General features: G+C 38.3%; 1 protein-coding gene across 3 annotated transcripts in view; it reads left to right on the top strand.

The window, feature by feature from the left end:
• LOC133655362 (disks large homolog 5-like) overlaps positions 1 to 27,313 on the top strand; it is a 114,457-nt gene that overhangs the window by 52,685 nt on the left and 34,459 nt on the right. For 2 of the 3 annotated variants that reach the window (XM_062055442.1, XM_062055441.1), the window contains exons 11-22: positions 2,271 to 2,403; positions 2,476 to 2,600; positions 2,664 to 2,839; positions 10,855 to 10,958; positions 11,272 to 11,364; positions 14,757 to 15,617; positions 17,796 to 17,919; positions 18,039 to 18,177; positions 20,858 to 20,979; positions 21,154 to 21,237; positions 23,840 to 24,002; positions 24,237 to 24,308. In XM_062055442.1, the coding sequence (XP_061911426.1) occupies positions 2,271 to 2,403; positions 2,476 to 2,600; positions 2,664 to 2,839; positions 10,855 to 10,958; positions 11,272 to 11,364; positions 14,757 to 15,617; positions 17,796 to 17,919; positions 18,039 to 18,177; positions 20,858 to 20,979; positions 21,154 to 21,237; positions 23,840 to 24,002; positions 24,237 to 24,308 (2,196 nt within the window). The remainder of the gene's footprint in view (positions 1 to 2,270; positions 2,404 to 2,475; positions 2,601 to 2,663; positions 2,840 to 10,854; positions 10,959 to 11,271; positions 11,365 to 14,756; positions 15,618 to 17,795; positions 17,920 to 18,038; positions 18,178 to 20,857; positions 20,980 to 21,153; positions 21,238 to 23,839; positions 24,003 to 24,236; positions 24,309 to 27,313) is intronic. The other variant, XM_062055443.1, reaches the window with a different exon arrangement.

Genomic DNA, 27,313 nt, shown 5'->3' with positions numbered 1-27,313 from the left:
TCTCGCCTCAGTGCCATCCCCTGCTGGCAACTCCTAACCACTTAAGACACCTCTGAAGGTCTCTTAAATATCGTGGAGAGTAGGAGTGATTCTTAGACTTAAGAACGTTGATAAAAAGCTTTTATTCTTAAGTTTGAGAGTAGGACTAAATTTCGCAAATTCTCAGGACTTAAGTGTAAAATGGCACTCTAAGAAGCTTGATAAGTACGGCCCCAGATCTCTCCTGTCACATAGAAGATTTTGGACCAGTGTTTTTGCAGTAGTTGCTCAAAAGCAGTATAGTGCTCCTGTCACATCAAGGATTTTTGAATAGCATAGTTTTATTTTTTCATTAGTTCTTCAAACGCAACACTTACTGCCGCTCTGGTCATTTGGAGTTGACTCACTGTTTTGCAGTAGGACCCCTGTTAAATAGAGGGTCTCTGACTAGCATTTTTGCATTGCTTCCTTTAAAAATAGCAGCATGTTTTTGTCTTAAAGAAAACAAAAAAGAGCAGCTGTTACTTAGAGGCACAGATATTGCACCGTCAGTGCCAACTGGTGGAGGATTCAGATCACCCTATAATCCATTCATCCAGCCATCATCAATCAATGAATCAATGTTTATTTATATAGCCCTAAATCACAAGTGTCTCAAAGGGCTGCACAAGCCACAACGACATCCTCGGTTCAGATCCCACATAAGGGCAAGGAAAAACTCACAACCCAGTGGGATGTCAATGAGAATGACTATGAGAAACCTTGGAGAGGACCGCAGATGTGGGTGACCCCCACCCTCTAGGGGAGACCGGATGCAATGGACGTCGAGTGGGTCTAGCATAATATTGTGAAAGTCCAGCCATCCATTTTCTACCTCTTGTCCTAATCCAATTTGACAAATTTGGAACTCGATTGTAATCCTTAATTATTTCTTCCCCGGCCAATGTCTCAATATTCTGCAAACTTTTGTAAAAATGGTCTAAAGCAGGGGTGTGGAACTTGCTTTCATTGAGGGCCACACCACAGTTATGTTTGATCTCAGAGGGCCACTTCTTACAGTAAATTATGTTATAACACAATTTCCTATGCATTTTATTATTAGATTTTTTACGTTAAGAAAACATACTGTGGATTTTACAGTAAAAAAATTGGCAGCTCAGAATTTTATCATCAAAAAACAGTGGTAACCTTTTTTTTTTCAATATACAGTAAAATTGTGTAAAAAAAACACTGAAAATGTTTCCAATATTACTGTAAAATGTATTATTATTCAGTGTACAAATTGATGGATAAGCAGATTAAAATAATATATATATATATATATATATTTTTTTTTTTTACATAAAATGGTTTGAATGTATTATATTTGTTGCATTATTAGATCTTGCATGGGGAACATGTATTGTTTGTCAAAATGGAAATAATGAATACATTTATTAAGAAAAGATAAAGTACTTTATAGAGATGTCCGATAATATCGTCCGGCCGATATTATCGGCCGATAAATGCTTTAAAATGTAATATCGGAAATTATCGGTATCGGTTTTTTTATTATCGTTATCGGTATCGTTTTAATTTTTTTAATTTTTTTATTAAATCAACATAAAAAAAACAAGATACACTTACAATTAGTGCACCAACCCAAAAAACCTCCCTCCCCCATTTACACTCATTCACACAAAAGGGTTGTTTCCTTCTGTTATTAATATTGTGGTTCCTACATTATATATCAATATATATCAATACAGTCTGCAAGGGATACAGTCCGTAAGCACACATGATTGTGCGTGCTGCTGGTCCACTAATAGTACTAACCTTTAACAGTTAATTTTACACATTTTCATTAATTACTAGTTTCCATGTAACTGATTTTATATTGTTTTACTTTCTTTTTCATTCAAGAAAATGTTTTTAATTTATTTATCTTATTTTATTTTATGAATTTTTTAAAAAAAAGGACCTTATCTTCACCATACCTGGTTGTCCAAATTAGGCATAATAATGTGTTAATTCCACGACTGTATATATCAGTATCGGTATCGGTTGATATCGGTATCGGTAATTAAAGAGTTGGACAATATCGGAATATCGGATATCGGCAAAAAGCCATTATCGGACATCCCTAGTACTTTAGTGACACATTTACTGTCTTTCGAGGGCCAAATATAACGGTGTGGCGGGCCATATCTGACCCCTGGGCCTTGAGTTTAGCACTTGTGGTCTAAGGCATTTTTGTGTAATCCTGCTCACTTGAAGAAATAATGCACTGATTTTTTTTCTGTTGTTTGCAGGGAAAAAATGGAGGACCAGTTGGAAAAGGAGGCACGGTTTCGTCAGCTGATGGCTCACAGCTCGCACGATTCCGCCATCGACATGGACTCAGTTGAATGGGAGACGGAGGTTGTAGAGTTTGAGAAGCGCAGAGTGAGTCAGTTGAATGAGCCAAGTTATTTTTTGCTTTTATGTTCAATTATCTTTGTTTGCTGGTATTTTCAGGACATGGATTTGAAAGCTCTCGGCTTCGATATCGCAGAGGGGTTAAATGATCCTTATTTACCAGGAGACTGTGGCGTATTTGTCAGCAAGGTGGACAAAGGAAGTCAAGCAGAGGGCCGATTGAGGTAAACTTATTTACTTCCGTCCAGCGTTGAATTAGAGTCAGACGTGTACGTTGGTCTGTTCAGGGTGAACGACTGGCTGCTGAAGATCAACAACGTGGACCTGACTAACAAGGACAGGAAGCAGGCCATCAAAGCGGTGCTGAGCGGAGAGGGAGTGATCAATATGGTCGTCCGCAGGAGGAAGTCCCTGGGAGGACGCGTGGTCACGCCGGTCCAGATAAACCTGGCCGGCCACAAAGGTAAAAATTGTCCTGACACAAATTGATTTCATAATTTTGTAGTGTGGAATGTCACAAAAGACTTGATCAAATGAACTTACTCAGAGAACAATGGTAGCTGGAAAAAACACTCATCTATTAGGGATGTAACGGTATTGTAGATACTAGTGTTGTCCCGATACCAATATTTTGATACCTGTGCCAAAATTTCGGTACTTTTCGATACTTTTCTAAATAAAGGGGACCACAAAAAAATGCATTATTGGCTTTATTTTAACAAAAAATCTTACGGTACATTAAACATATGTTTCTTATTGCAAGTTGGTCCTTAAATAAAATAGTGAGCATACAAGACAACTTGTCTTTTAGTAGTAAGTACGCAAACAAAGGCTCCCAATTGTCTGCTGACATATGCAGTAACATATTGTCATTTTCCATTCTATTATTTTGTCAAAATTGTTAAGGACAAGTGGTAGAAAATGAATTAGTAATCTACTTGTTCATTTACTCTTAATATCTGCTTACTTTCTCTTTTAACATGTTCTATCTACACTTCTGTTAAAATGTAATAATCACTTCATATTTTGTTATTTGGGTGCTGTGCAGTAGTTTTGGATGATACCACTAATTTGGGTATAAATCCGATACCAAGTCGTTACAGGACTTGGTACATACATTGGTCATATTCAAAGTCCTCATGTGTCCAGGGACATATTTCCTGAGTTTATAAGCATAATATACATAAAAAAAAAACGAAAGCAGATTTTGTGATGCTAAAAAATATCATCGACTAGCTACGCTCCTGTATCATTACAGTGGATGTTAGGTGTATCCTCTGCGCAGCGCGAGACTGCAATGTGGCGGCGTTTAGCACTTTAAAGGGGAGCGAAAGAGGAAACAAAAAGTGACGTGTGTTCCACTTTGTAGTAGATAAGAGGAATTGTTTTTTTCAAAATATGTCCATAACCTTTTGAGTTATGTTACAAACAGAAAAACAAACCCTGGCGAAAACATAACCTCTGTGGCGGAAGTAATGAAGCGCGCCACATTCGTATTGAGCATTCCAAGTCAAAACAGACTTGGTCAGGGCACACCAAAGCTACTTGATAAGCTACCATCACCCGGAAAAGATGAAGCCAGCAACGCTAAACGTCAATTTGTGAGGTGGTTACATTATTCAAATTTTAAATTTGAGTTAACTTTTCTAAAAAAATAAATGCATTTTTACCAACTGATATACTTCTCAGAAAGTAAAAGTAGGGACATTATTGTTTTACATTGGATGTTTATATTGTCACTGTAAAAACACTAAGTTTTTTCTACTTTTTGCTTGAAACAGTAGAAGTTCCTGCACAATTATTTGCACTGAAGAATACATGTTTGTAGTAATTAATGTTATTACAAAATTTTAGTGTTATATTTGTGTTCAATTACAGTAAGTGTTTTTACCCTAAACATTATTTTCACTTCATTTTACACACCATGGCGTTTTTATTCCATTCCACAATAGAATCAGAATCAGCTTTATTGTCATTACGCAGGGTAACGAGATTAAGGCCATTCCATACAGTGCGATAAAACAAGTGTACACTCTATACAGAGGGTGAAATGAATATGTACATGAATATCTACATGAAACAGGGTGGTTGGTGGAATGGGTTATTGCACTGAAGAGAAGGCAGTTATGAGGGTCAATGGGGAAGTCTGTTCAGGGTGGTTATGGCCCTGGGGAAGAAGCTGTTTTTTAGCCTGTTCGTCTTGGTTTTAATGCACCTGTAGCGCTTCCCAGAGGGCAGCAGGTGGAACAGGTCAGAGCCAGGGTGGGTGCTGTCCTTGATGATGGCACTGGCTCTGTTGAGGCAGCGGGAGGTGTAGATGTCCATCAGAGAGGGGAGAGGGCGGCCGATGATCTTTTGAGCCGTCTTGACCACTCTTTGCAGCCTCTCCCTGTCTGCTGCAGTGCAGCTGCCGTACCATACTGTAATACAGTAGGTCAGCAGGCTCTCGATGGACGAGCGGTAGAAGGTCAGCAGCAGGTCAGGCTTCAGGTTGTACTTCCCGAGGACTCTCAGGAAGTGTAGCCGCTGCTGAGCCTTCTTGATGATTGCTGTGGTGTTGACTGTCCAGGAAAAGTCGTTAGAGAATAATATCGTACGGTGATCCCTATAATTTATTGATTATTAACAGTCTGAAGTAGGAATGGGCACCAAAACCCGATTCTGGAAGTAAGCAGTAGTAACCTGACCGAAAAAATAAACTAGCAGTGTCTCATTTCGGTGCTAAAAGAATACAACAAGTGAAGGTTACAGTGAGAGAAGTTGAATTCACAAACCCCCGGAATAAAGAGCCTCAAACTTACAACAGTTTCATGTTGCATGTTATCTAAGTTCTTGTTGCTGCAACAATTATGACAAATTGTAATGGATTTTGTTTTTTATTTTTTAATGCGTTTCTTGATTAAAATTTCAGTAGTTAAAATACTCGTCTGTTCAATTTGAATATCGCAAAATGTGATTTAAAATACATTGGCCCTAGTGTGTGTGTGAATGTTGTCTGTCTGTCTGTGTTGGCCCTGTGATGAGGTGGCGACTTGTCCAGGGTGTACCCCGCCTCCCGCCCGAGTGGAGCTGGGATAGGCGACCCAAAAAGGGACAAGCAGTTGAGTTGAGTTGAGTTGAGTTTGAGTTTATTTGGAACATGCAAGCATACAACATGATACATCACAATTTCCAGTTTCTCTTTTCAACATGTTCGAAAAGGAGTAGGAAGAAGCAGAGCTTATTTAATCCTACCCCTTTTCTTTACATAACAGTTGCTAAAACTTTTTGTTCACTTCCTGTTCACAATTTATTCACAATAAACTCCATAAGTAATCACAATAAAAATAAATAAATAAATAATAGTAAGAATTTAATAATAATAATTGGTGAAGTAAGTCATATTTCATATGATGAGATAAGTAAGATTACTTTAAGAATGAATGAATGGATGGATGAAATAAATTGAGAATGTTTATCATGGTTCTTCTTCTTTGTACTTTGTAAACACTTTAAGTTTGAAGAGTTTCTTGAAGTGGATCATATTAGTACATTGTTTGATTGCTTTGCTTAATCCATTCCATAATTGAATTCCACATACTGATATACTGAAGGTCTTAAGTGTTGTACGTGCGTACAAATGTTTTAAATTACGTTTTTCTCTAAGATTATATTTCTCCTCTTTTTTTGAGAAGAATTGTTGTATATTCTTGGGTAGCAGGTTACAGTTTGCTTTGTGTATAATTTTAGCGGTTTGCAAATTCACTATGTCGTGGAATTTCAGTATCTTTGATTCAATAAATAAAGGGTTTGTATGTTCTCTATATCCAACATTATGTATTATTCTAACTGATCTTTTTTGTAACACCGTTAATGAATGAAGTGTACTTTTGTAATTATTTCCCCATATTTCTACACAGTAGCTCAGATATGGTAACACTAGTGAGCAGTAGAGAATATGAAGGGATTTTTGGTCTAGAACATGTTTTGCTTTATTCATTATTGACGTGTTTCTTGCTACTTTATGTTGTATATTTTTTACGTGAGATTTCCAGTTCAATTTATCATCAATCATTATACCTAGAAATTTGGTTTAATTTACTCTTCAAATTTCTATTCCGTCTATTTGTATTTGTGTTTGACTTTCTCTTCTACTTTTACCAAATAGCATTATTTTAGTTTTACTGAGATTCAACGATAATCTATTTTTGTCAAACCATCTTTTTAATTTGTTAATTTCTTCTGTTATTATTTGTATTATCTTCTGTGTGTTCTCTCCTGAACAAAACGCTGTTGTATCATCCGCAAATAATACTAACTTTAAATCTTTTGTAACTTTACAAATGTCATTTATATAGAGATTGAATAATTTAGGTCCTAGTATTGATCCCTGAGGTACACCACAGGATATATTTAGCGTTGTAGACGTGTGTTCGCCAAGCTTCACGTATTGTTTCCTGTTCGTTAGATAACTTCTTATCCAGTTTAAGACTAACCCTCTGATGCCATATCGTTCTAGTTTTTTGATTAAAATATTGTGATTAATTGTGTCAAATGCTTTAGTTAGATCCATAAAAACCGCTGCTGCACATTTTTTACTATCTATTGCATTGGTAATTTCTTCTGTAATTTCAATTAAAGCCATTGAAGTTGAGACATTAGATCTGTATCCAGTAGAAAATGGATGGATGGGTTTGTTTTATTTTTTATAAAAATGTGCATGTTTTTCATTTTTAAATACCAGTTTAGGCACCCTTTTTAAAGTAAAGATTTGGTACTGGTAATAGTTAAAATGTAAAGGATACCATCCCTATTCTGGATTGGATTTATTGAAACCTACTCAGTGGTTAGAGCAGGGGTCTCAAACACGCGGCCCGCGGGCCAATTGTGGCCCGGGAGACGTTATTTTGCGGCCCCCACCTTAATATGAAAGTTTAATGTTAGTGCGGCCCGCGAGTTTTAAATGAATGGCGCTTGACAGCGTTGTGTGCGGAGCTGAAGAAATCTACCAATCACGTTGTGGTATGAGGCTCTCGACAATATCGAGGGCGTGCCGTGATGGCACTGTCATCAGTGTCCTCTAGAATCTGTCACCGCATCATCTTTTTCTCCATACTAACAGCGTGCCAGCCCAGACACATGTTGTATGAGGCTTCTAGAGACACACGCAGGTTATTGCAAGACATACTTGAGGAACAGCCATACATTTCACACTGAGGGTGGTCATATTTTATTTTATTTATATTTTAACACTGTTACAAATATGCGCCACACTGTGAACCCACACCAAACAAGAATGACAAACACATTTCGGGAGAACATCCGCACCTAAACACAACATAAACACAACAGAACAAATACCCAGAATCCTTTGCAGCCCTAACTCTTCCGGGCTACAAAAACACCCCCGCTACCCCTAACCCCGCCCAACTCAACCCCCCCCATCTCCCGAATTCGGAGGTCTCAAGGTTGGCAAGTATGCATTGATGTCACTTGCGTAATGCAAGCAGAGAAACATTTTGCCGCTTTTCTATGACACACGCTCTTCCTTCCTCCCTCCCTGCCTCCCTCCCTCGCCCGCCTGCTCGCTCCCGCCCCCGTTGTAAACAGTCCGGGCGGGGAAGACGAGCACTCCGCCGAAGGAGCGAGCGACAATACAAAAGTGTGGTGCACTGGACCCCAGCGCTGATACAGACGTGGTGATGTTAACCCGTTCGGGGCTAATTGTGCTACCGTAACTGTAAACTCCACCCCCCACCCTCCTCCCGTTGGCTCCAGACAGAGACGATTTTTGATGCAATATTTCTTTCACAGGGGCACCCCGACGTGTCTTATTTCATTTCATTTCATTTTTATTTATCTCCTTCATTGATGTGCATCTTTGATCGATAGACAATTATACCTCAATTTTTAAATTATACATTTACACACCAATGCCTGAGAAGGAGCAGGATGAAGAAAAATCTTATATTTTTCTGCCCCCTTCAACATAGTACGTAGTCTTACTTAATGATATCATATAAACAAACAATTACATCCAAATATAACGAAAACAAACAAAAAAACACAAGAAGTGCAAAACTTCATGATGTACAAAAAGAACAAAAAAAACAAAATAAGTAGTATACACCTCACAGGATGATACAAAACAAATACAAAACTAGGCAAAAAATAAGTAAAATAATAAATATAAAGCAAAATGTAAACAGTTATGGCTGTCCATATGATCTCATTGTTCTGTCCTTATATATTTTTTCAATTGGAATATATTTTTACAATCTTTTATCTCTTGTAAAGAGAATTCCATAGTTTAACCCCCACCACTGATATACACATTTGTTTTAAAGTTGTCCTTGAATACTGATGTTTGAAATGACCTTTTCTTCTATGCTCTTCATTCTCAGAAGTGATGACAAACATTTTTTGTAAATTTGCTGGTAATGTTTTACTTTTAGCCTTAAACATGACACATAATGTCTGTAACTTTACTAGCTCCTGTAGTTTCAATAAACCCGAATTAATAAATAATATGTTAGTGTGTTTTAAGTAATCTACTTTATGAATAATCCTTATAGCTCTTTTCTGTAGTTGATACAGAGAAAGTTGCGTTGCACAAGGAATACAATTTGAAACGTCATTATACAACTAGACATGCTGAGGAGTATGCAAAATACTAGGGGAGTGAACCGGGTTGCAAATTTTAAAACCAGTCTACTGAGGCAACAAGATTTCGTCAAGAATTGAAATGACCTTTTCTTCTATGCTCTTCATTCTCAGAAGTGATGACAAACATTTTTTGTAAATTTGCTGGTAATGTTTTACTTTTAGCCTTAAACATGACACATAATGTCTGTAACTTTACTAGCTCCTGTAGTTTCAATAAACCAGAATTAATAAATAATATGTTAGTGTGTTTTAAGTAATCTACTTTATGAATAATCCTTATAGCTCTTTTCTGTAGTTGATACAGAGAAAGTTGCGTTGCACAAGGAATACAATTTGAAACGTCATTATACAACTAGACATGCTGAGGAGTATGCAAAATACTAGGGGAGTGAACCGGGTTGCAAATTTTAAAACCAGTCTACTGAGGCAACAAGATTTCGTCAAGAAAGCAAGCGAAAAGAGCGATGCAGCAGTCAAAGCTAGCTACATGGTGAGTGAGATGGTTGCTAGGGCGGGAAAGCCATTCAAAGGAGGTGAATTCATTAAAAAGTGCATGTTAGATTTTTTTTAAGAAATCTTTTCTTGCGGCCCAGCCTCACCCAGTTTCTGCATCCAGTGGCCCCCAGGTAAATTGAGTTTGAGACCCCTGGGTTAGAGTGTCCGCCCTGAGATCGGTAGGTTGTGAGTTCAAACCCCGGCTCAGTCATACCAAAAACTATAAAAATGGGACCCATTATCTCCCTGCTTGGCACTCAGCATTAAGGGTTGGAATTGGGGGTTAAATCACCAAAAATTATTCCTGGGCGCGACCACCGCTGCTGCCCACTGCTCCCCTCACCTCCCAGGGGGTGATCAAGGGTGATGGGTCAAATGCAGAGAATAATTTCGCCACACCTAGTGTGTGTGTGACAATCATTGGTACTTCAACTTTTTTAACTTTTAACTTATGCTGTCTTTAAGTTAAAGTTGCAACAGTTAAGTTGCATAACGCGGACACGTTTGTTACTGGATACTTTCTATTAGACTTAGAAACTTAGACTTCCTTTTATTGTCATTCAAATTTGAACTTTGCAGTACATATAAGAACGACATTTTGTTGCATTATCTCATTGTAGTGCAGGATAAAAGATCAATAAGGTGCAGATATAAATAAATAGATTACTGTACAGATAAATATATTTCACTTTTGCATATGCATCCACGTTTATGGATGTATGTTATATTGTCTTTATATTCCAGCCAGGAAGGCTTCTGCCTTGGAGACTTTGTATGTGTAAGTAATATGCAATTATAATTTTTAGACTGCAATATTGTTTAATCAAGAACACGTATTCTCTGTGTCTAGCTTGTGTGCTTGTTTAGCTGTTGTGTAGCTGCAGTTATTAGTATTCTATAGCCGAGCGTATTTTTAATAATGACTTGACTAAAATAGAAGAAAAGACCTAACTCGTGTGCCTATTTGAAGATATTTAGAATGTTAACTGGCTGTTGAGTTTTGCACAAGTAAACACACTGCAGAACTCCTTTTAAATGAGATTTTAGATGCAAGCTGTTATAATGCCATACTTGTTATTTGCTGATATTTGATCAATATCCGATATCAATATCAGCCCCTATAAAAACACTTTTAAAAAGGCTGCGTTCACACACAAAAGGTACCTGGTACAAAAGTTCGCTTAGCGTTCATACTGTTGTTTTTGTCATTGGACCAAAGAGTGTGCAGTTGCAAACATGCGTGACGAAAGTGTGAATACATTTTAAAATTTGCAAGACAATCGGTTTATGTTCTTTAAATTACAATTAAAGTGACTTTTAATCGCATTCTCCTCTTAGAATGTGGCATCGGCCTGGAGAGTGGAGTGTTTGTCGCCTCGCTGGCGCCCGGCAGTCCAGCAGTCAGAGACAATGCTCTCTCAGTCGGGGACAGGCTGTTAGCTGTGAGTATGCAACCGTGTGGGACATTTGGGGGATTTGGAAAGGTCATTTTGCGCCCCCTGCTGGTCAATGTCATGTCTAAAATCAAAGCAATACACAAACTAGAACAGTAACACACATATTGTTACATTTATATAAAAAAATAGCATTATTATCTTTATAAAGACAGATTTTGTATGGATTTCATTAAATTATGCAGGAAGACATGAAATAGTTGCATATAAGTCTATTCTTGTCATGTTTCTGGCATGTTATACACAAGAGAATACTAGTGCATTTCTTTTTGACCCCTAATATTATTCATTTTAATTTCAGATTAATAGCATCTCGCTGGACAGCAAGTCTCTTCCGGAATGTGAAGGTCTTCTGAGGGCCTGCCGCGAGTCTATCTGCGTCTCCCTCGCCAAGGTGACGACTTCAAAGACAATTCAAACCCGCACTACCGCAGCGATTGATTGATTGATTGAGACTTTTATTAGTAGGTTGCACAGTGAAGTACATATTCCGTACAATTGACCACTAAATGGTAACACCCGAATAAGTTTTTCAACTTGTTTAAGTCGGGGTCCACTTAAATTGATTCATGATACAGATATATACTATCATATATACTATCATCATAATACAGTCATCACACAAGATAATCACATTGAATTATTTACATTATTTACAATCAGGGGTGTGGAGGGGGTGGCGGGTAGGATATGGACAGCAAGTAGTGGACATATAGAGAGAGAGAGAGAAAGAGAGAGAGAGATCAGAAGGCATAAGAAAAAATATCTGCATTTGATTGTTTACATTTGATTATTAGCAATCCGGGGAGGGTGTTAGTTTAGGGTTGTAGCTGCCTGGAGGTGAACTTTTATTGCGGTTTTGAAGGAGGATAGAGATGCCCTTTCTTTTATACCTGTTGGGAGCGCATTCCACATTGATGTGGCATAGAAAGAGAATGAGTTAAGACCTTTGTTAGTTCGGAATCTGGGTTTAACGTGGTTTGTGGAGCTCCCCCTGGTGTTGTGGTTATGGCGGTCATTCATGTTAAGGAAGTAGTTTGACATGTACTTCGGTATCAGGGAGGTGTAGCGGATTTTATAGACTAGGCTCAGTGCAAGTTGTTTAACTCTGTCCTCCACCTTGAGCCAGCCCACTTTAGAGAAGTGGGTAGGAGTGAAATGATTTAAGTTTGTTTTTAAGTTCCCTAAAAAGAACAGAGCGCTCCTGTCTTATTAAGGATCTTTGACTGGCACTTTTAAAGCAGTTTTTAAAAAGAACAGAGCGCTCCTGTCTTATTAAGGATCTTTGACTGGCACTTTTAAATCAGTTTTTTAAAAAGAGCAGAGCACTCCTCTTACATACTGTACTGTAGAAGATCTATGGCTATCACTTTTGAAGTAGTTTTTAAAAAACTGCAAAGCACTCCTGTTACATAAAAGATCTATGACTAATGAGTGTTTTTGTAGTAGTTCCTTATAAAAGAACAAAGCAGTCTGGTTAAGGATCTTTAACTAGGATTTTTGCAGTTGCTTAAAACAGCAGAGTGATCCTGTCTTTATCAAGGATCTTTAACTAGGATTTTTGCAGTTGCTTAAAACAGCAGAGTGATCCTGTCTTTATCAAGGATCTTTAACGAGGATTTTTGCAGTAGTTGATTAAAAACGGCAAAGTGCTCCTATCTTTATCAAGGATCTGTAATTAGCATATTTGACATACAGTAGTTTCTAAAAAAAAAACAACAGTGTTCCTGTCACATTAAAGATTGTTTTTGTAGTAGTTTTTAAAAAACGCATAAAATATGTAGCACAAGATTTATGACTGGTGAGTGTTTTTGCAGTATTTCCTTATAAATGAACAAAGCAGCCTTTAACTAGGATTTTTGCAGTTGTTGCTTAAAACAGCAGAGTGATCCTGTCTTTATCAAGGATCTTTAACTAGGATTTTTACAGTAGTTGGTTAGAAACAGAAAGCACCCCTGTCTTATCAAGAATCTGACTAGCATTTTTTTAAGTAGTTCCTTTAAAAACAACAATGTTTCTGTCTTTATCAAGGATCTTTAACTAGGATTTCTGCAGTAGTTGCTTAAAAACAGCAAAGTGCTCCTGTCTTTATCAAGAATCTGTTATTAGCATATTTGATATACCGGTAGTTCCTAAAAAAACAAGTGTTCCTGTCACATTGAAGATTGTTTTTGCAGTAGTTTTTAAAAGCAGCCGAGCTGTCTTATCAAGGATCTTTGACTAACATATTTGCATTTATTTTTAAAAAGAACAGAGCGCTCCTGTCTCATCAAAAATCTTTGACTAGTTTTTGCGGTAGTTCTTTAAAAAAAACAAGAGTGCTCCTGTCTGATCAAGGATCTTTAAGTAGTATTTTTTTTTAAAGTAGTTGCTTAATAACAGAATAGCGCCCATGTCTTATCAAGGATCTTTGACTCGCATTTTTGAATTAGTCTCTTAAAACAACAGTGCTCCTGTCTCTAATGATCTCTAACTAGGATATTTGCAGTATTTCTTTCAAAACAGCAGAGTCCTTATCAAGGATTTTTGACTAGCATATTTGCATCAGTTCTTCAATAAGAACACAGCACTCCTGTCTTATCAAGGATCATTGACTGTCACTTTTGAAGTCGTTATTTAAAAAACAGCAGAATACCCCTGTCTTTATCAAGGAAATTTGACTAGTATTTTTGCAGTAGTTCTTTAAAAACAGCACAGCGTGCTCCTGTCTTATCAAGCATTCTTTGACTAGCATTTTTTAAGAAGTTCCTTTAGAACAACAATGTTTCTGTCTTCATCAAGGATCTTTAACCAGGATTTCTGCAGTAGTTGCTTAAAAAGAGCAAAGTGCTCCTGTCTTTATCAAGGATCTGTTATTAGCATATTTGACATAATTCCTAAAAAAACAAGTGTTCCTGTCACATTGAAGATGGTTTTTGCAGTAGTTTTTAAGAACAGCCGAACTGTCTTATCAAGGATCTTTGACTAACATATTTGCATTAATTTTTAAAAAAGAGCAGCGCCCTTCTGTCTCATCAAAAATCTTTGACTACAGTTTTTGCCGTAGTTCTTTAAAAAAAACAGAGTGCTCCTGTCTGATCAAGGATCTTTAAGTAGTATTTTTTTTAAAGTAGTTGCTTAATAACAGAATAGCGCCCATGTTTTATCAAGGATCTGTGTCTAGCATTTTTTAATTAGTCTCTTAAAACAACAGTGCACCTGTCTCTAATGATCTCTAACTACGATATTTGCAGTATTTGTTTCAAAACAGCAGAGTCCTTATCAAGGATTTTTGACTAGCATATTTGCATCAGCTCTTCAATAAGAACACAGCACTCCTGTCTTATCAAGGATCTTTGAATGTCACTATTGAAGTCGTTATTTAAAAAACAGCAGAATACCCCTGTCTTTATCAAGGAAATTTGACTAGTATTTTTGCAGTAGTTCTTTAAAAACAGCACAGCGTGCTCCTGTCTTATCAAGTATTCTTTGACTAGCATTTTTTAAAGTTCCTTAAAAACCACAGTGTTCCTGTCACATAAAAGATCTTTGACTTGCGTTTTTGCAGTAGTTCTTTAAAAAACAGCACAGCGTGCTCCTGTATTATCAAGCATTCTTTGGCTAGCATTTTTTAAACAATTTGTTTAAAAAGAGCAGTGTTCCTTTCACAAAGGAGGTGTTTTTGCCGTAGTAAATGAAAAACGGTACTCCTGTGGTATAGAAGATCTTGGACTCGTGTAAACATTGTTTCTGTTTGTTTGTAATCTATGACTTGTTTACTTATTTAACTTTTTGTTTTCTTGACAGTTTCTGCCACAGAGCTGTTCTGGTCAGAGTTTATTTGAAGGCGTGAGGGACTCGGCTCCCCGTCTCCAGCCCTGCGACGTGCACGCCAGAAACTGCCGCAACTCCAAGCACACGTGCTCCAAGCACAACTGCTCCACGCAGACCGACAGCTGCACCTGCGAGGGATCGTGCAACGACCCGGGCGACCTGGACGGGGGCAGCGTTAGCGTTCGCCACCACAAACCCTTTTCCGACAACTCCCTGCACTCCCGCAGCCCCTCGGAACCCGTGGCAGAGTTCTGCTACAGGAGGCAGGACTTCCACCATCGCCCCTTCACCTTCACTCCCGTGCCCGCCGAACGCCCTCGTCCCTCGGAGAAGGCTGGCGGAGGCACGTGGCCAAAAGTCATTGTTGGAGCATCCATACCGGAGTGTGCACAGCTTTCCATCTACAAGAGAAGCAAACAAAGGAAGTCCATCTTTGACACCTTCAGGAGACCAGATGCTCCTCCAAAACTGGACTACATGTCACTTTCCCAACTCTCCAAACACTCACCGCAGAGCTCATTAGTGGAATCCACTCAAGCTCCGCCCACCCCGCCGGTCAGGAGCGACTCGTTCCGGTTCAAACATTCCCAGCAGAACAGCTCGGCGTCAGAGTCCACTCTTCCGGCCTCTCCGACCAGAGGAACCAGTCCTGTCATGGAGGGAGAGGCCGGGCACCCGCTCTACTACGCCCACGCGCCCCAGAGAGAACCCACGATGCAAACGGACGAGGACGAGGCTCAACACAGGGAGCCTGAGAAGAGGAGGTCGCGGCCCAAGTCGGCGCCGGCACGGGCACGTAACGTGACACCGTTACACATCCCGGTTCCAAAGCAGGTGCGAGAGTACAGAGTTCCCACCTCCACATACACATACAGTACAATTGATTAAATATTATCATGAAATGACAGATATTAAGTCATACCACAGCCCCTGTTGTACTAGAATACATCTACATAATATTAGATAACAAATATATATATTGGATTAGATTGCTTTTGATGTCATTGCACGCACAATCTAATGTTCCACTTCAATTTCTAATAGCATTAGGACATGTTAAAATAAATACTGTTAATATAGATATAAAGTATCCAAAGTATGTTTGGAAAAAAAATTATTTTGAGAAAGTATTTTTTAAAAGTATAAACATAAATAATACATTGGTAATATCAGTGTTTCCCACACATTCATTTATTTGTGGCGACCCGCCACGAAAGAATTACGTCTGCCACAAATAGATTATTTTATTTATTTATTTATTTTTTTGTCCTGTCCAGCTTCTCAGGCAAATCATATAGTTGATGTAGATGCCCATATCGGCTGTTCAGATTTACTTTACAAAAGAGAAGTGTAGGATACTTCTCTTGTTGCCTTATTTGTATTTGACTTTATTAAATGTATTTATATTGTCATTTGGTGCAGCCGGGCTGGAGCAGGAGGGGATAGAAAGAGAGAAATTATCATGTTGCTGGTAAATAATATGGTTGTAGTAGTAGGCTAAAGTTAAATTATTTAGTATGCACTAATTAAAGGGGCAGAGCTTTAAGAGACATTTTAGCTTTTATATTTTATAAGATATATTTTGTGTAAGAACCACAATTAATAAATATATTTCAGTGAATAACTTATTGTTCTAATCTGTATATAAATATGTACATAAAGTGTTGTAATTATATTGTAAAATGGATGGATGGATGGACGTTTAAAACAAAACTGTTATTATTAATTAGTAAGTATAAATTTTTTTAGCCTTTTTAGAGAAAATCATATCATTGTAGTAAATTATGCAAATTAGTCGATGATGTCATGGTGACCACGCCCACAGCCACGCCCCCACCGCCACAGGTATCTTGGCAGTTTATGGGAAACACTGAATATTATTATTGTTAATGTTATTTAGTTCAGTTCCCCAATTTATTTTGAAAACAACAAACATCTACACAATTCCAACAAAAAAGCATCTCCTGCAATATCTTCATCTGCGAAAATAGTAATATTAAAAGATTATTAAATAGAAGCCAAGAAACATGGTGCGTCTTCGAAAAGGAGCAGAAAGATTCAAATGCTAAAATTTTCCCGCCCCATCATTCAGATAATCTGTTTTTGAACCATCAATACAATGCATAATAACTTGATTTTGACAGTATTAAGTTTATTAAAAGAATACAAATCATATTTAATTTCATTACCATATACTCACAATAATAATCCATCCATTTTCTACCACTTGTCCCTTTCGGCGTCGCGGGGGGTGCTCGAGCCTATCTCAGCAATACAATAATCCTACTCATTTTATCAACAATAAACACATATATAATTGCACCTTTAAAATATTTTTTTTTAGTGTACCTACGATTTTTGATTTTTTATGTTTAAATGTAATAATTTTATTGTTTGGATTTTCCTGTCTAATTGATTCCATTGAGTCACCCCACAAATGGATATGCACATACTTTAAAGAGTCGTGTTAACACAAGGCTGCCTTAAATTCAATTTACCCTTCAAATTATATTGTTCATCTCGATCTCTGAACATTTTTTTAGATATTTGGCAGTTTAAATAATAAACATTTTTAAAATACACATTATGAATAAAACATTTTAACACACATGCAATTACACAATACGTATCGTTTTTAAAAACCCTAATTTAAGAATGAATAAAATGACAATATAAATAATTTATATATTTATAATAATTTACCCACTCGACGTCCATTGCATCCGGTCTCCCCTGGGGGGTTGGGGGGGGGTCACCCACATCTGCGGTCCTCTCCAAGGTTTCTCATAGTCATTCACATTGACATCCCACTGGGTTGTGAGTTTCTCCTTGCCTTTATGTGGGCTCTGAACCGAGGATGTCGTTGTGGCTTGTGCAGCCCTTTGAGACACTTGTGATTTAGGGCTATATAAATAAACGATTGATTGATTGATTATATTATCAACATTTTTATGGTAATTATGTGATGAGCTATAATTTCTACCAGTGTGCAATTAACTTTTTTCCCCCCAGATTCAATGTTTCTCTAATGACGAGCACTCCCCAGAGCCCGTGGATCTGTTACGCTTCTCCCCGATGCGAAGCAATCGGTACAGCATGCACTTTGCACCGCCCAGCTACAACAGCGCCATGGCACGTAAGTCTCCCAAAATATCTCCCGCACTTTTGGGGTCTGTTGGAGACACCTCGTCATTTCATTGAAGTGTCTCCAAAAATGTGTCCGATACTGCATATTGTAAGTGTATTTTTTTCAAGATCCGGCACAGCGAGGCTTAGTGCCATGCTCGGCCAAGACGGCCGTGATGAGGAACCCGGTCTACACCACCTGGAGCCACGAGACCAGCAACTGTCCTCCAGTGCCCGGCTCAAGTGTGCACACGTATTCACGCGCAAGGTGTTTATTTCATCAGCCCTAATTCAGCATACTGTATTTTTCGGGCTATAGGGTGCACTTAAAATCCTTTCATTTTCTCAAAAATCGACAGTGCGCCTTATCACCCGGTACGCCTAATGTACGGAATAATTCTGGTTGTGCTTACCGACCTCAAAGTTATTTTATTTTGTACATGGTGTAATGATAAGTGTGACCAGTAGATGGCAGTCACACACAAGAGATATGTGTAGACTGCAAGATGAGGCCAGTAAACAACACCAACACTTTAAAATTAGGGATGTGTCCGATAATGGCTTTTTGCCGATATCCGATATTCCGATATTGTCCAACTCTTTCATTACCGATACCGATATCAACCGATACCGATATCAACCGATATATGCAGTCGTGGAATTAACACATTATTATGCCTAATTTGGACAACCATGTATGGTGAAGATAAGGTACTTTTTAAAAAATAAAAATAAAATAATATAACTAAATTAAAAACATTTTCTTGAATAAAAAAGAAAGTAAAACAATATAAAAACAGTTACATAGAAACTAGTAATTAATGAAAATGCGTAAAATTAACTGTTAAAGGTTAGTACTATTAGTGGACCAGCAGCACGCACAATCATGTGTGCTTACAGACTGTATCCCTTGCAGACTGTATTGATATGTATTGATATATAATGTAGGAACCAGAATATTGATAACAGAAAGAAATGGGGGGAGGGAGGTTTTTTGGGTTGGTGCACTAATTGTAAGTGTATCTTGTGTTTTTTATGTTGATTTAATAAAAAATAAAAATAAAAACCGATACAGATAATAAAAAAAACGATACCGATAATTTCCTATATTACATTTTAACACATTTATCGGCCGATAATATCGGCAGGCCGATATTATCGGACATCCCTACTTTAAATGTTCCATTGAGAATATAGAACATTACACACGGCGCTCAAAAATCTGTACGACTTTGGTAAACTGCACCGCTTGATGGATTGTGGGAGCATTGCGGCTACCGTAGACGGACGAATTGTGCTTCAACATAGAAGTGTTATTATGGTGTGTGTATAAGGACCGCAAAATGGCACCCATTAGCAGACATATTATCTGCCGTTTTGTCTTGCAATATTATGCAAAACCAACTTTTCTTACCTACTGGTGCCTGCTGATGTGTATTTGGGATCTGTATAAGTCCTGAAAATGTGCGCGCGTCCGCCATTGTAGTTCGTGAAAACACCATATCGATAAGCTTCTTCTTTTTCTCTATATTCTTGTTATGGGGCATTCATCCTCCGCTGTTGCCATTTCTAATATAAAGTAGTGTAAAGTTCTTACTTATATCTGTCAGTAGACTCGCTATGAAAGCGCTAAAAACTACCGGTGTAGTGACTTTACATTATTCATCCATGGAACTTTAATTATTAGAGAGTTTCGGTCGGACCGTTATTCACGGGACACATTTCCGATGTTCTTGTACTAGTGAGCCACGGATGAGGAAAAGCTGCTCCGTTATTGATTGAAGTAAGGTCTGAATGTAAATAAAACAGTTAGCTCCATCTTTTGACACTTCTTCCACTCCCGTCCTTGCACGCGACACCGCTACAACAAAGATGACGGGGAGAAGACGCTGCCGACGTAAATAAGACAGCCCACAAAACGGCGCATCCGGAAGCGACTGTCAGAAAGCGGTTTGAAGATGATCTGTGAAACACATACTTGCCAACCTTGAGACCTCCAATATCGGGAGGTGGTGGGGGTGGGGGGGGCGGCGTGGCTAAGGGCGTGGTTAAGAGGAGAGTATATTTACAGCTAAAATTCACCAAATCAAGTATTTCATATATATATATAATATATATATATATGTATGAAATACTTGACTTTCAGTGAATTCTAGCTATATATATATATATATTTTTTATTTTTTATTTTATTATACATATAAATAAAAGACATACTTGAATTTCAGTGTTCTGCAGGCTATCCAGTAGCTGGCAGTATTGTCCTGTTTAAGAGTGTCACAACATTGCTGTTTACGGCAGACGAACTGCTTTACGGTAGACTAAACGTGACCGCTGTTGTTGTGTGTTGTTACCGCGCTGGGAGGACGTTAATGAAACTGCCTAACAATAAACCCACATAAGAAACCAAGAACTCTCTCTCCTTGTTGTGCACTCTACTCTCTAAAAGCCGTAGATGTTATGACGTCATTGGGCAGGCAAGCTGCTGGGAAAGCGGACGTGAGAACGGCTGTCCCCACTCAGGTCCGCATTGAGCTGGAGGGGGCGTGGCCTCCAGCTCCGGCTGAATACCGGGAGTTTGTCGGGAGAAAGTCTCTGCCGGGAGGTTGTCGGGAGAGGTGCTGAATATCGGGATTCTCCCGCTAAAAACGGGAGGGTTGGCAAGTATGGTGAAACATAATCTATGCAACATTTTGACCAAAGAACCACCATTACATGTTATGTAGACATGTAAAAAAATCATAATGTGACCTATTTAATGCGCCTTATAATCCGGTGCGCCTGTTGTATGAAAATAGACCTGAATAGACCCGCTCATCGGCAGTGCGCCTTATAATCCGGTGCGCCCTATGGTCCGAAAAATACGGTATTTACATTGAATTAATTATGGAACTGTTTTTGCAGATGGTAATTGCTTCTGACCGTCTTACCTTGCTTTGCGCTTTTAGCCCTCAGCGTCATGGTCGCCACAGTGTGGACCTCAACCACAAGCTGGCTGGGGACACGTCTGAGAGCAACTCCAGCCAACCACCGCACAGCACACACTCCCTCCCCGCCAGCGCCAGACTGGGTATACAACAGAGTCCTACTAATTTAACCCCTAAAATCTTTCAAATGCCACAGGGCAGTCTTTATTCAACTGCAAAGAGTACTGAGCATTGTTGATAATGTAATGTAACACTTGTTTCGCCACTGATTAACACATCATTTTACAGTATTTGGTCATTTGTGTGGTGGCTTTTAGGCTCCCTGAGTGTGTTGCAGTTCAGGACTGAGCGCATCAAGATCACGCCGATTCGTTATCCGAGCTCTACTGGATCTGACAGAGGTACTGAATGCTTACACAGTCTGAGAGTAAACATTAATATACCTTATAATACATTTAAATAGTCAGTATTTATTACCACTAGGGATGTAACAATATTACCTACTCAGTGGCCTAGTGGTTAGAGCAGTGGTTCTTAACCTTGTTGGAGGTATCGAACCCCACCAGTTTCATATGCGCATTCACCGAACCCTTCTTTAGTGAAAAATAAAATGTTTTTTTTTTTTTTTTTCAAATTCAAGACAAAGTTATGTTTTTTTTTACTGGTGCACAAAATGAACCGTGCATGAACATCACCTTGTTCAAAGAACAAAACCAACACAGTGCATGAACGCACAACAAATTACACACTTGCAAATCAGATGGAAAATTAGAGGGAACATTGTTTGGGGGTATCCATAATACTTAGACTTCCTTTTTATTGTCATTCAAATTTTAACTTTACAGTACAGATACGCCGATAGGGAGAAGTTTTTATTTACACGATTGATTGATTGATTGATTGATTGAATGAAACTTTTATTAGTAGATTGCACAGTACAGTACATATTCCGTACAATTGACCACTAAATGGTAACACCCGAATAAGTTTTCAACTTGTTTAATTAAGTCGGCGTCCACGTTAATCAATTCATGAGTCTGGTGTGTCTTGACCGCTGCGGCGGAGGCTCTGCCGAACCCCTGAGGCCGACTCACCGAACCCCTAGGGTTCGATCGAACCCAGGTTAAGAACCACTGGGTTAGAGCAGTGGTCCCCAACCTTTTTGTAGCTGCGGACCGGTCAACGCTTGAAAATTTGTCCCACGGACCGGGGTGGGGGGGTGTATTTATAAAAATTAAAAAAAAAAAAATTTTTTTTTTTTTTTTTTTTTTTTACATAAATAAATACAATCACGTGTGCTTACGGACTGTATCCCTGCAGACTGTATTGATCTATATTGATATATAATGTATATATTGTGATTTTTATGTTGATTTCATTAAAAAAAAAAAAAAAAAAAAATTATTTTATTTTATTTTTTTTAAATTTCTTGTGCGCCAACGATTGGTACCGGGCCACGGCCCGGTGGTTGGGGACCACTGGGTTAGAGTGTCCGCCCTGAGATGTGTCCGCTCCCCTCACCTCCCAGGGGGTGAACAAGGGGATGGGTCAAATGCAGAGGACAAATTTCCCCACACCTAGTGTGTGCGTGACAATCATTGGTACTTTAACTTTAACTTAAAATCGTCACGGTATTAAGGCCACAGTATGATATAATTTTTTTATTATATGAATATTTATTTAATATTATTTAGTCATATTAAATAAAATAATACAATATAAATACAATAACTATTATAAAAGTATAAATAAAAAAATACATATTAAATACATAATTAATACACATTAATATGTACAGTACAGGCCAAAAGTTTGGACACACCTCATTCAATGCGTTTTCTTTATTTTCATGACTATTTACATTGTAGATTGTCACTGAAGGCATCACAACTATGAATGAACACATGTGGAGTTATGTACTTAACAAAAAAATTTGAAATAACTGAAAACATGTTTTATATTCTAGTTTCTTCAAAATAGCCACCCTTTGCTCTGATTACTGCTTTGCACACTCTTGGCATTCTCTCCATGAGCTTCAAAGTGCTGTACCTGTAAAGTGAAAACCATTTCAGGTGACTACCTCTTGAAGGTCATCGAGAGAATGCCAAGAGTGTGCGCAAAAACTAATCGGAGCAAAGGGTGGTTATTTTGAAGAAACTAGAATATAAAACATGTTTTCAGTTATCTCACCTTTATTTTTTAAAGTACATAACTCCACATGTGTTCATTCATAGTTTTGATGCCTTCAGTGACAATCTACAATGTAAATAGTCTTGAAAATAAAGAAAACGCATTAAATGAGAAGGTGTGTCCAAACCTTTGGCCTATACCTTTTTTTCGTTAAATTCTGCAGTTTCGCTCCTTTTTCAATGTTTGCTGTTTTTCTTTATAGTTCCCTTGTTTAATTTCAACTCTTAGAATGTGTCGCGGGCCCATAAATAACAAGCTGCAGGAAGCAAATGGCCGCATTTGCTTCCTGCATACCTACTCAGTGGCCAAGTGGTTAGAGTGTCCGCCCTGAGATCGGTAGGTTGTGAGTTCAAACCCCGGCCGAGTCATACCAAAGACTATAAAAATGGGACCCATTACCTCCCTGCTTGGCACTCAGCATCAAGGGTTGGAATTGGGGGTTAAATCACCAAAAATGATTCCCGGGCGCGGCCACCGCTGCTACTCACTGCTCCCCTCACCTCCCAGGGGGTGATCAAGGGTGATGAGTCAAATGCAGAGAATAATTTCGCCACACTAAGTGTGTGTGTGACAATCATTGGTACTTTTATTTTGGACACCCCTGATAAAAGCTATCTCTCTACATTATTGCTACACATTCTCTATTCTTTTTCTCCCTGTTGGAAAATGGTAGCATGTTGAAAACAGGATGTCAACAAAGGAGGATTAAATGAGCTTTTGGAATAGTGCAAATTTGAACGTGTGATGTTACTTAATTGACTTTTGTAGCACGTTTTGACATAAACTAAACCATTACCAAACTCCCACCTCCAGGCTCCCGCTCTCATTCGGAGTGCAGCTCCCCGACGACGCCTCCCAAGTCCCCCGTCGTCCTGGATATGTCCTCCTTCGCCAGCAGCCAATCCACAAGCTCCATCTCCACCCGGCTCAGGATATCCGTCAGCCCCGCTCCGGTCGGTGACGGCCGTAAGGATGGGTAAGGCACCCACCCGACCTCCCATTCGCCCGGGTTGTTAAACCGCCATCGCTCACGGCGCCGCCTGCCATGCGTCTGTGCCTCTCTCCCATTCATTTTGATGAAGTGCCTCGTAAAGCAGTAAACAAAACCTCGTCTCTCCTGATCAATGCGCTTCTCCTCCGCTTTCCTCTGCTGCTGCTCATTAAAACCTGCGATCTATCTTTTTGCTCTTTCTTTTCATCCTCTTCCCAGATTTGTCTCTAATCCCTCTGTCAGGCGTCAGCAGGCAGTTAGGCCCGAGTTCCTCTCGTTACGGTGCTTGAGGTTTGTTCTGTGTTGCAAATATCTTAACTGCCATATTTGCACTTCTCCATTACTTTGAGGAGCATGTTGAAAGTTTTGACACTTTGCTTGCACACTCTTTTGAAATGAGAATTATGCTGCATTCCAGATTGCTTAGAAGTCGGAAATGCCAAATTTGGAGCGTATGAGGTCATATACATACATGATAAGTTAATATTGACCTTTGTTAAGTTGCCTTAATATGTACAAATGTACCTTTTAACTGACGTACAGTACAGGCCAAAAGTTTGGACACACCTTCTCCTCGTTTAACGCGTTTTCTTTATTTCCATGACTATTTACATTGTAGATTGAAGGCATCAAAGCTATGAATGAACACATGTGGAGTTATGTACTTAACAAAAATAGGTGAAATAACTGAAAACATGTTTTGTATTCTAGTTTCTTCAAAATAGCCACCCTTTGCTCTGATTACTGCTTTGCACACTCTTGGCATTCTATTGAACAGCTTCAAGCACACCTGTGAAGTGAAAACCATTTCAGGTGACTACCTCTTGAAGCTCATCGAGAGAATGCCAAGAGTGTGCGAAAACGTAATCAGAGCAAAGGGTGGCTATTTTGAAGAAACTAGAATATAAAACATGTTTTCAGTTATTTCACCTTTTTTTGTTAAGTACATAACTCCACATGTGTTAATTCGTAGTTTTGATGCCTTCAGTGACAATCTACAATGTAGTCATGAAAATAAAGAAAATGCATTGAATGAGAAGGTGTGTCTGAACTGTACAGTATATCTATTGGAGTACAGGCTCCAAAGTCGGGCACAATCCGATTCATGGCAGTGCTTGACTAAGTACCGTATTTTTCGGACTATAAGTCGCAGTTTTTTTCATAGTTTGGGTGCGACTTATACTCAGGAGTGACTTGCAGTATGTGTGAAATTATTAACACATTACCGTAAAATATTAAATAATATTATTTATCTCATTCACGTAAGAGACTAGACGTATAAGATTTCATGGGATTTAGCGATTAGGAGTGACAGATTGTTTGGTAAACGTATAGCATGTTCTATATGTTATAGTTATTTGAATGACTCTTACCATAATATGTTACGTTAACATACCAGGCACGTTCTCAGTTGGTTATTTATGCCTCATATAACGTACACTTATTCAGCCTGTTGTTCACTATTCTTTATTTATTTTAAATTGCCTTTCAAATGTCTATTCTTGGTGTTGGCTTTTATCAAATAAATTTCCCCAAAAAATGCGACTTATACTCCAGTGCGACTTATATACACTACCGTTCAGAAGTTTGGGGTCACATTGAAATGTCCTTATTTTTGAAGGAAAAGCACTGTACTTTTCAATGAAGATAACTTTAAACTACCGTAATTTCCGGACTATAAGCCGCTACTTTTTCCCCTCGTTCTGGTCCCTGCGGCTTATACAAGGGTGCGGCTTATTTACGGCCTGTTCTTCTCTGACACCGACGAAGAGGATTTCGGTGGTTTTAGTACGCAGGAGGAAGACGATGACACAATGATTAAAGACTGACTTTTCATATACCGGTAGGCTGGTTATTTTGATAACGTACAGGCGAGCACTTTGTATTACTTTGCACCGTTGTATTATTTGTACTCTGCACGAATGCTGTTCGCCATGTCAAAGATGTGAAAGTTTGATTGAATGATTGAAAGATTTATTGTTAATAAATGGGACGCTTTGTGTTCCCAAACAGTCATCTCTGTCCCGACAATCCCCTCCGTGGTAGCAGGAACCCCTATATACTACGCTAATTACACATCAAAACCCTGCGGCTTAAAGTCGGGTGCGGCTTATATATGGAGCAATCTGTATTTTCCCCTAAATTTAGCTGGTGCGGCTTATAGTCAGGTGCGGCTTATAGTCCGGAAATTACGGTAGTCTTAACTTTAAAGAAATACACTCTATACATTGCTAATGTGGTAAATGACTATTCTAGCTGCAAATGTCTGGTTTTTGGTGCAATATCTACATAGGTGTATAGAGGCCCATTTCCAGCAATTATCACTCCAGTGTTCTAATGGTACAATGTGTTTGCTCATTGGCTCAGAAGGCTAATTGATGATTAGAAAACCCTTGTGCAATCATGTTCACACATCTGAAAACAGTTTAGCTCGTTACAGAAGCTACAAAACTGACCTTCCTTTGAGCAGATTGAGTTTCTGGAGCATCACATTTGTGGGGTCAATTAAACGCTCAAAATGGCCAGAAAAAGAGAACTTTCATCTGAAACTCGACAGTCTATTCTTGTTCTTAGAAATGAAGGCTATTCCACAAAATTGTTTGGGTGACCCCAAACTTTTGAACGGTAGTGTATGTTTTTTTCCTTCTTTATTATGCATTTTCGGCCGGTGCGACTTATACTCCGGAGCGCCTTATACTCCGAAAAATACGGTATACCAAAGCAAATAATGTCAAGTCAGTTAATCTGTTCAAGTCCAACAGTTGCCGTCATAAAACCCAAATTGACAATGGCTGACTTTTTTTGTCTTTTCAGTAAATTTTTGTTGTATTTTGGCCAATTTTTTCCTCTCACTCCATTATACATGATTTTTCCTGAAAGGGTTTTTTCATGTTGCATTTTTAAATTTAATGTCCAATCAGGTAGCAGATATTTGACAATACCCTAAAACCAAACAGGACATAAAAGTCCTTCATTTTCAAAGGGCATAACATTTTGGATTTTTTTTTTTTAATTTTTTTTTTTTTTTTACTCTTGTGCTCAATTTCTTTAAACAAAAGTAACAAACGTATAAGCGTTTTGATCAAATGATGTCACAGTTTTCAATTAATATACAATTGCATAAATTAGGTATTTTACTAGTATAAAACTTTTATTGTTATCTTCAAAAGGGTAAAAAAAAAACCTTTACATGTCTGATATTTTTGTTTAGGGCTGATGTTAATTGAGAAATAAGGAACCAAACAAAAAAAGTAAAAAAAAACGTATCCTAAAATCTTTTACACTTTTCAAAAACT

This window comes from Entelurus aequoreus, linkage group LG08, assembly GCF_033978785.1.
Source record: "Entelurus aequoreus isolate RoL-2023_Sb linkage group LG08, RoL_Eaeq_v1.1, whole genome shotgun sequence".
Classification (NCBI taxonomy): Eukaryota; Metazoa; Chordata; class Actinopteri; order Syngnathiformes; family Syngnathidae; genus Entelurus; species Entelurus aequoreus.
Note: the sequence above shows the minus strand (reverse complement) of the source record. Positions and strands in the feature narration are given on the sequence as shown.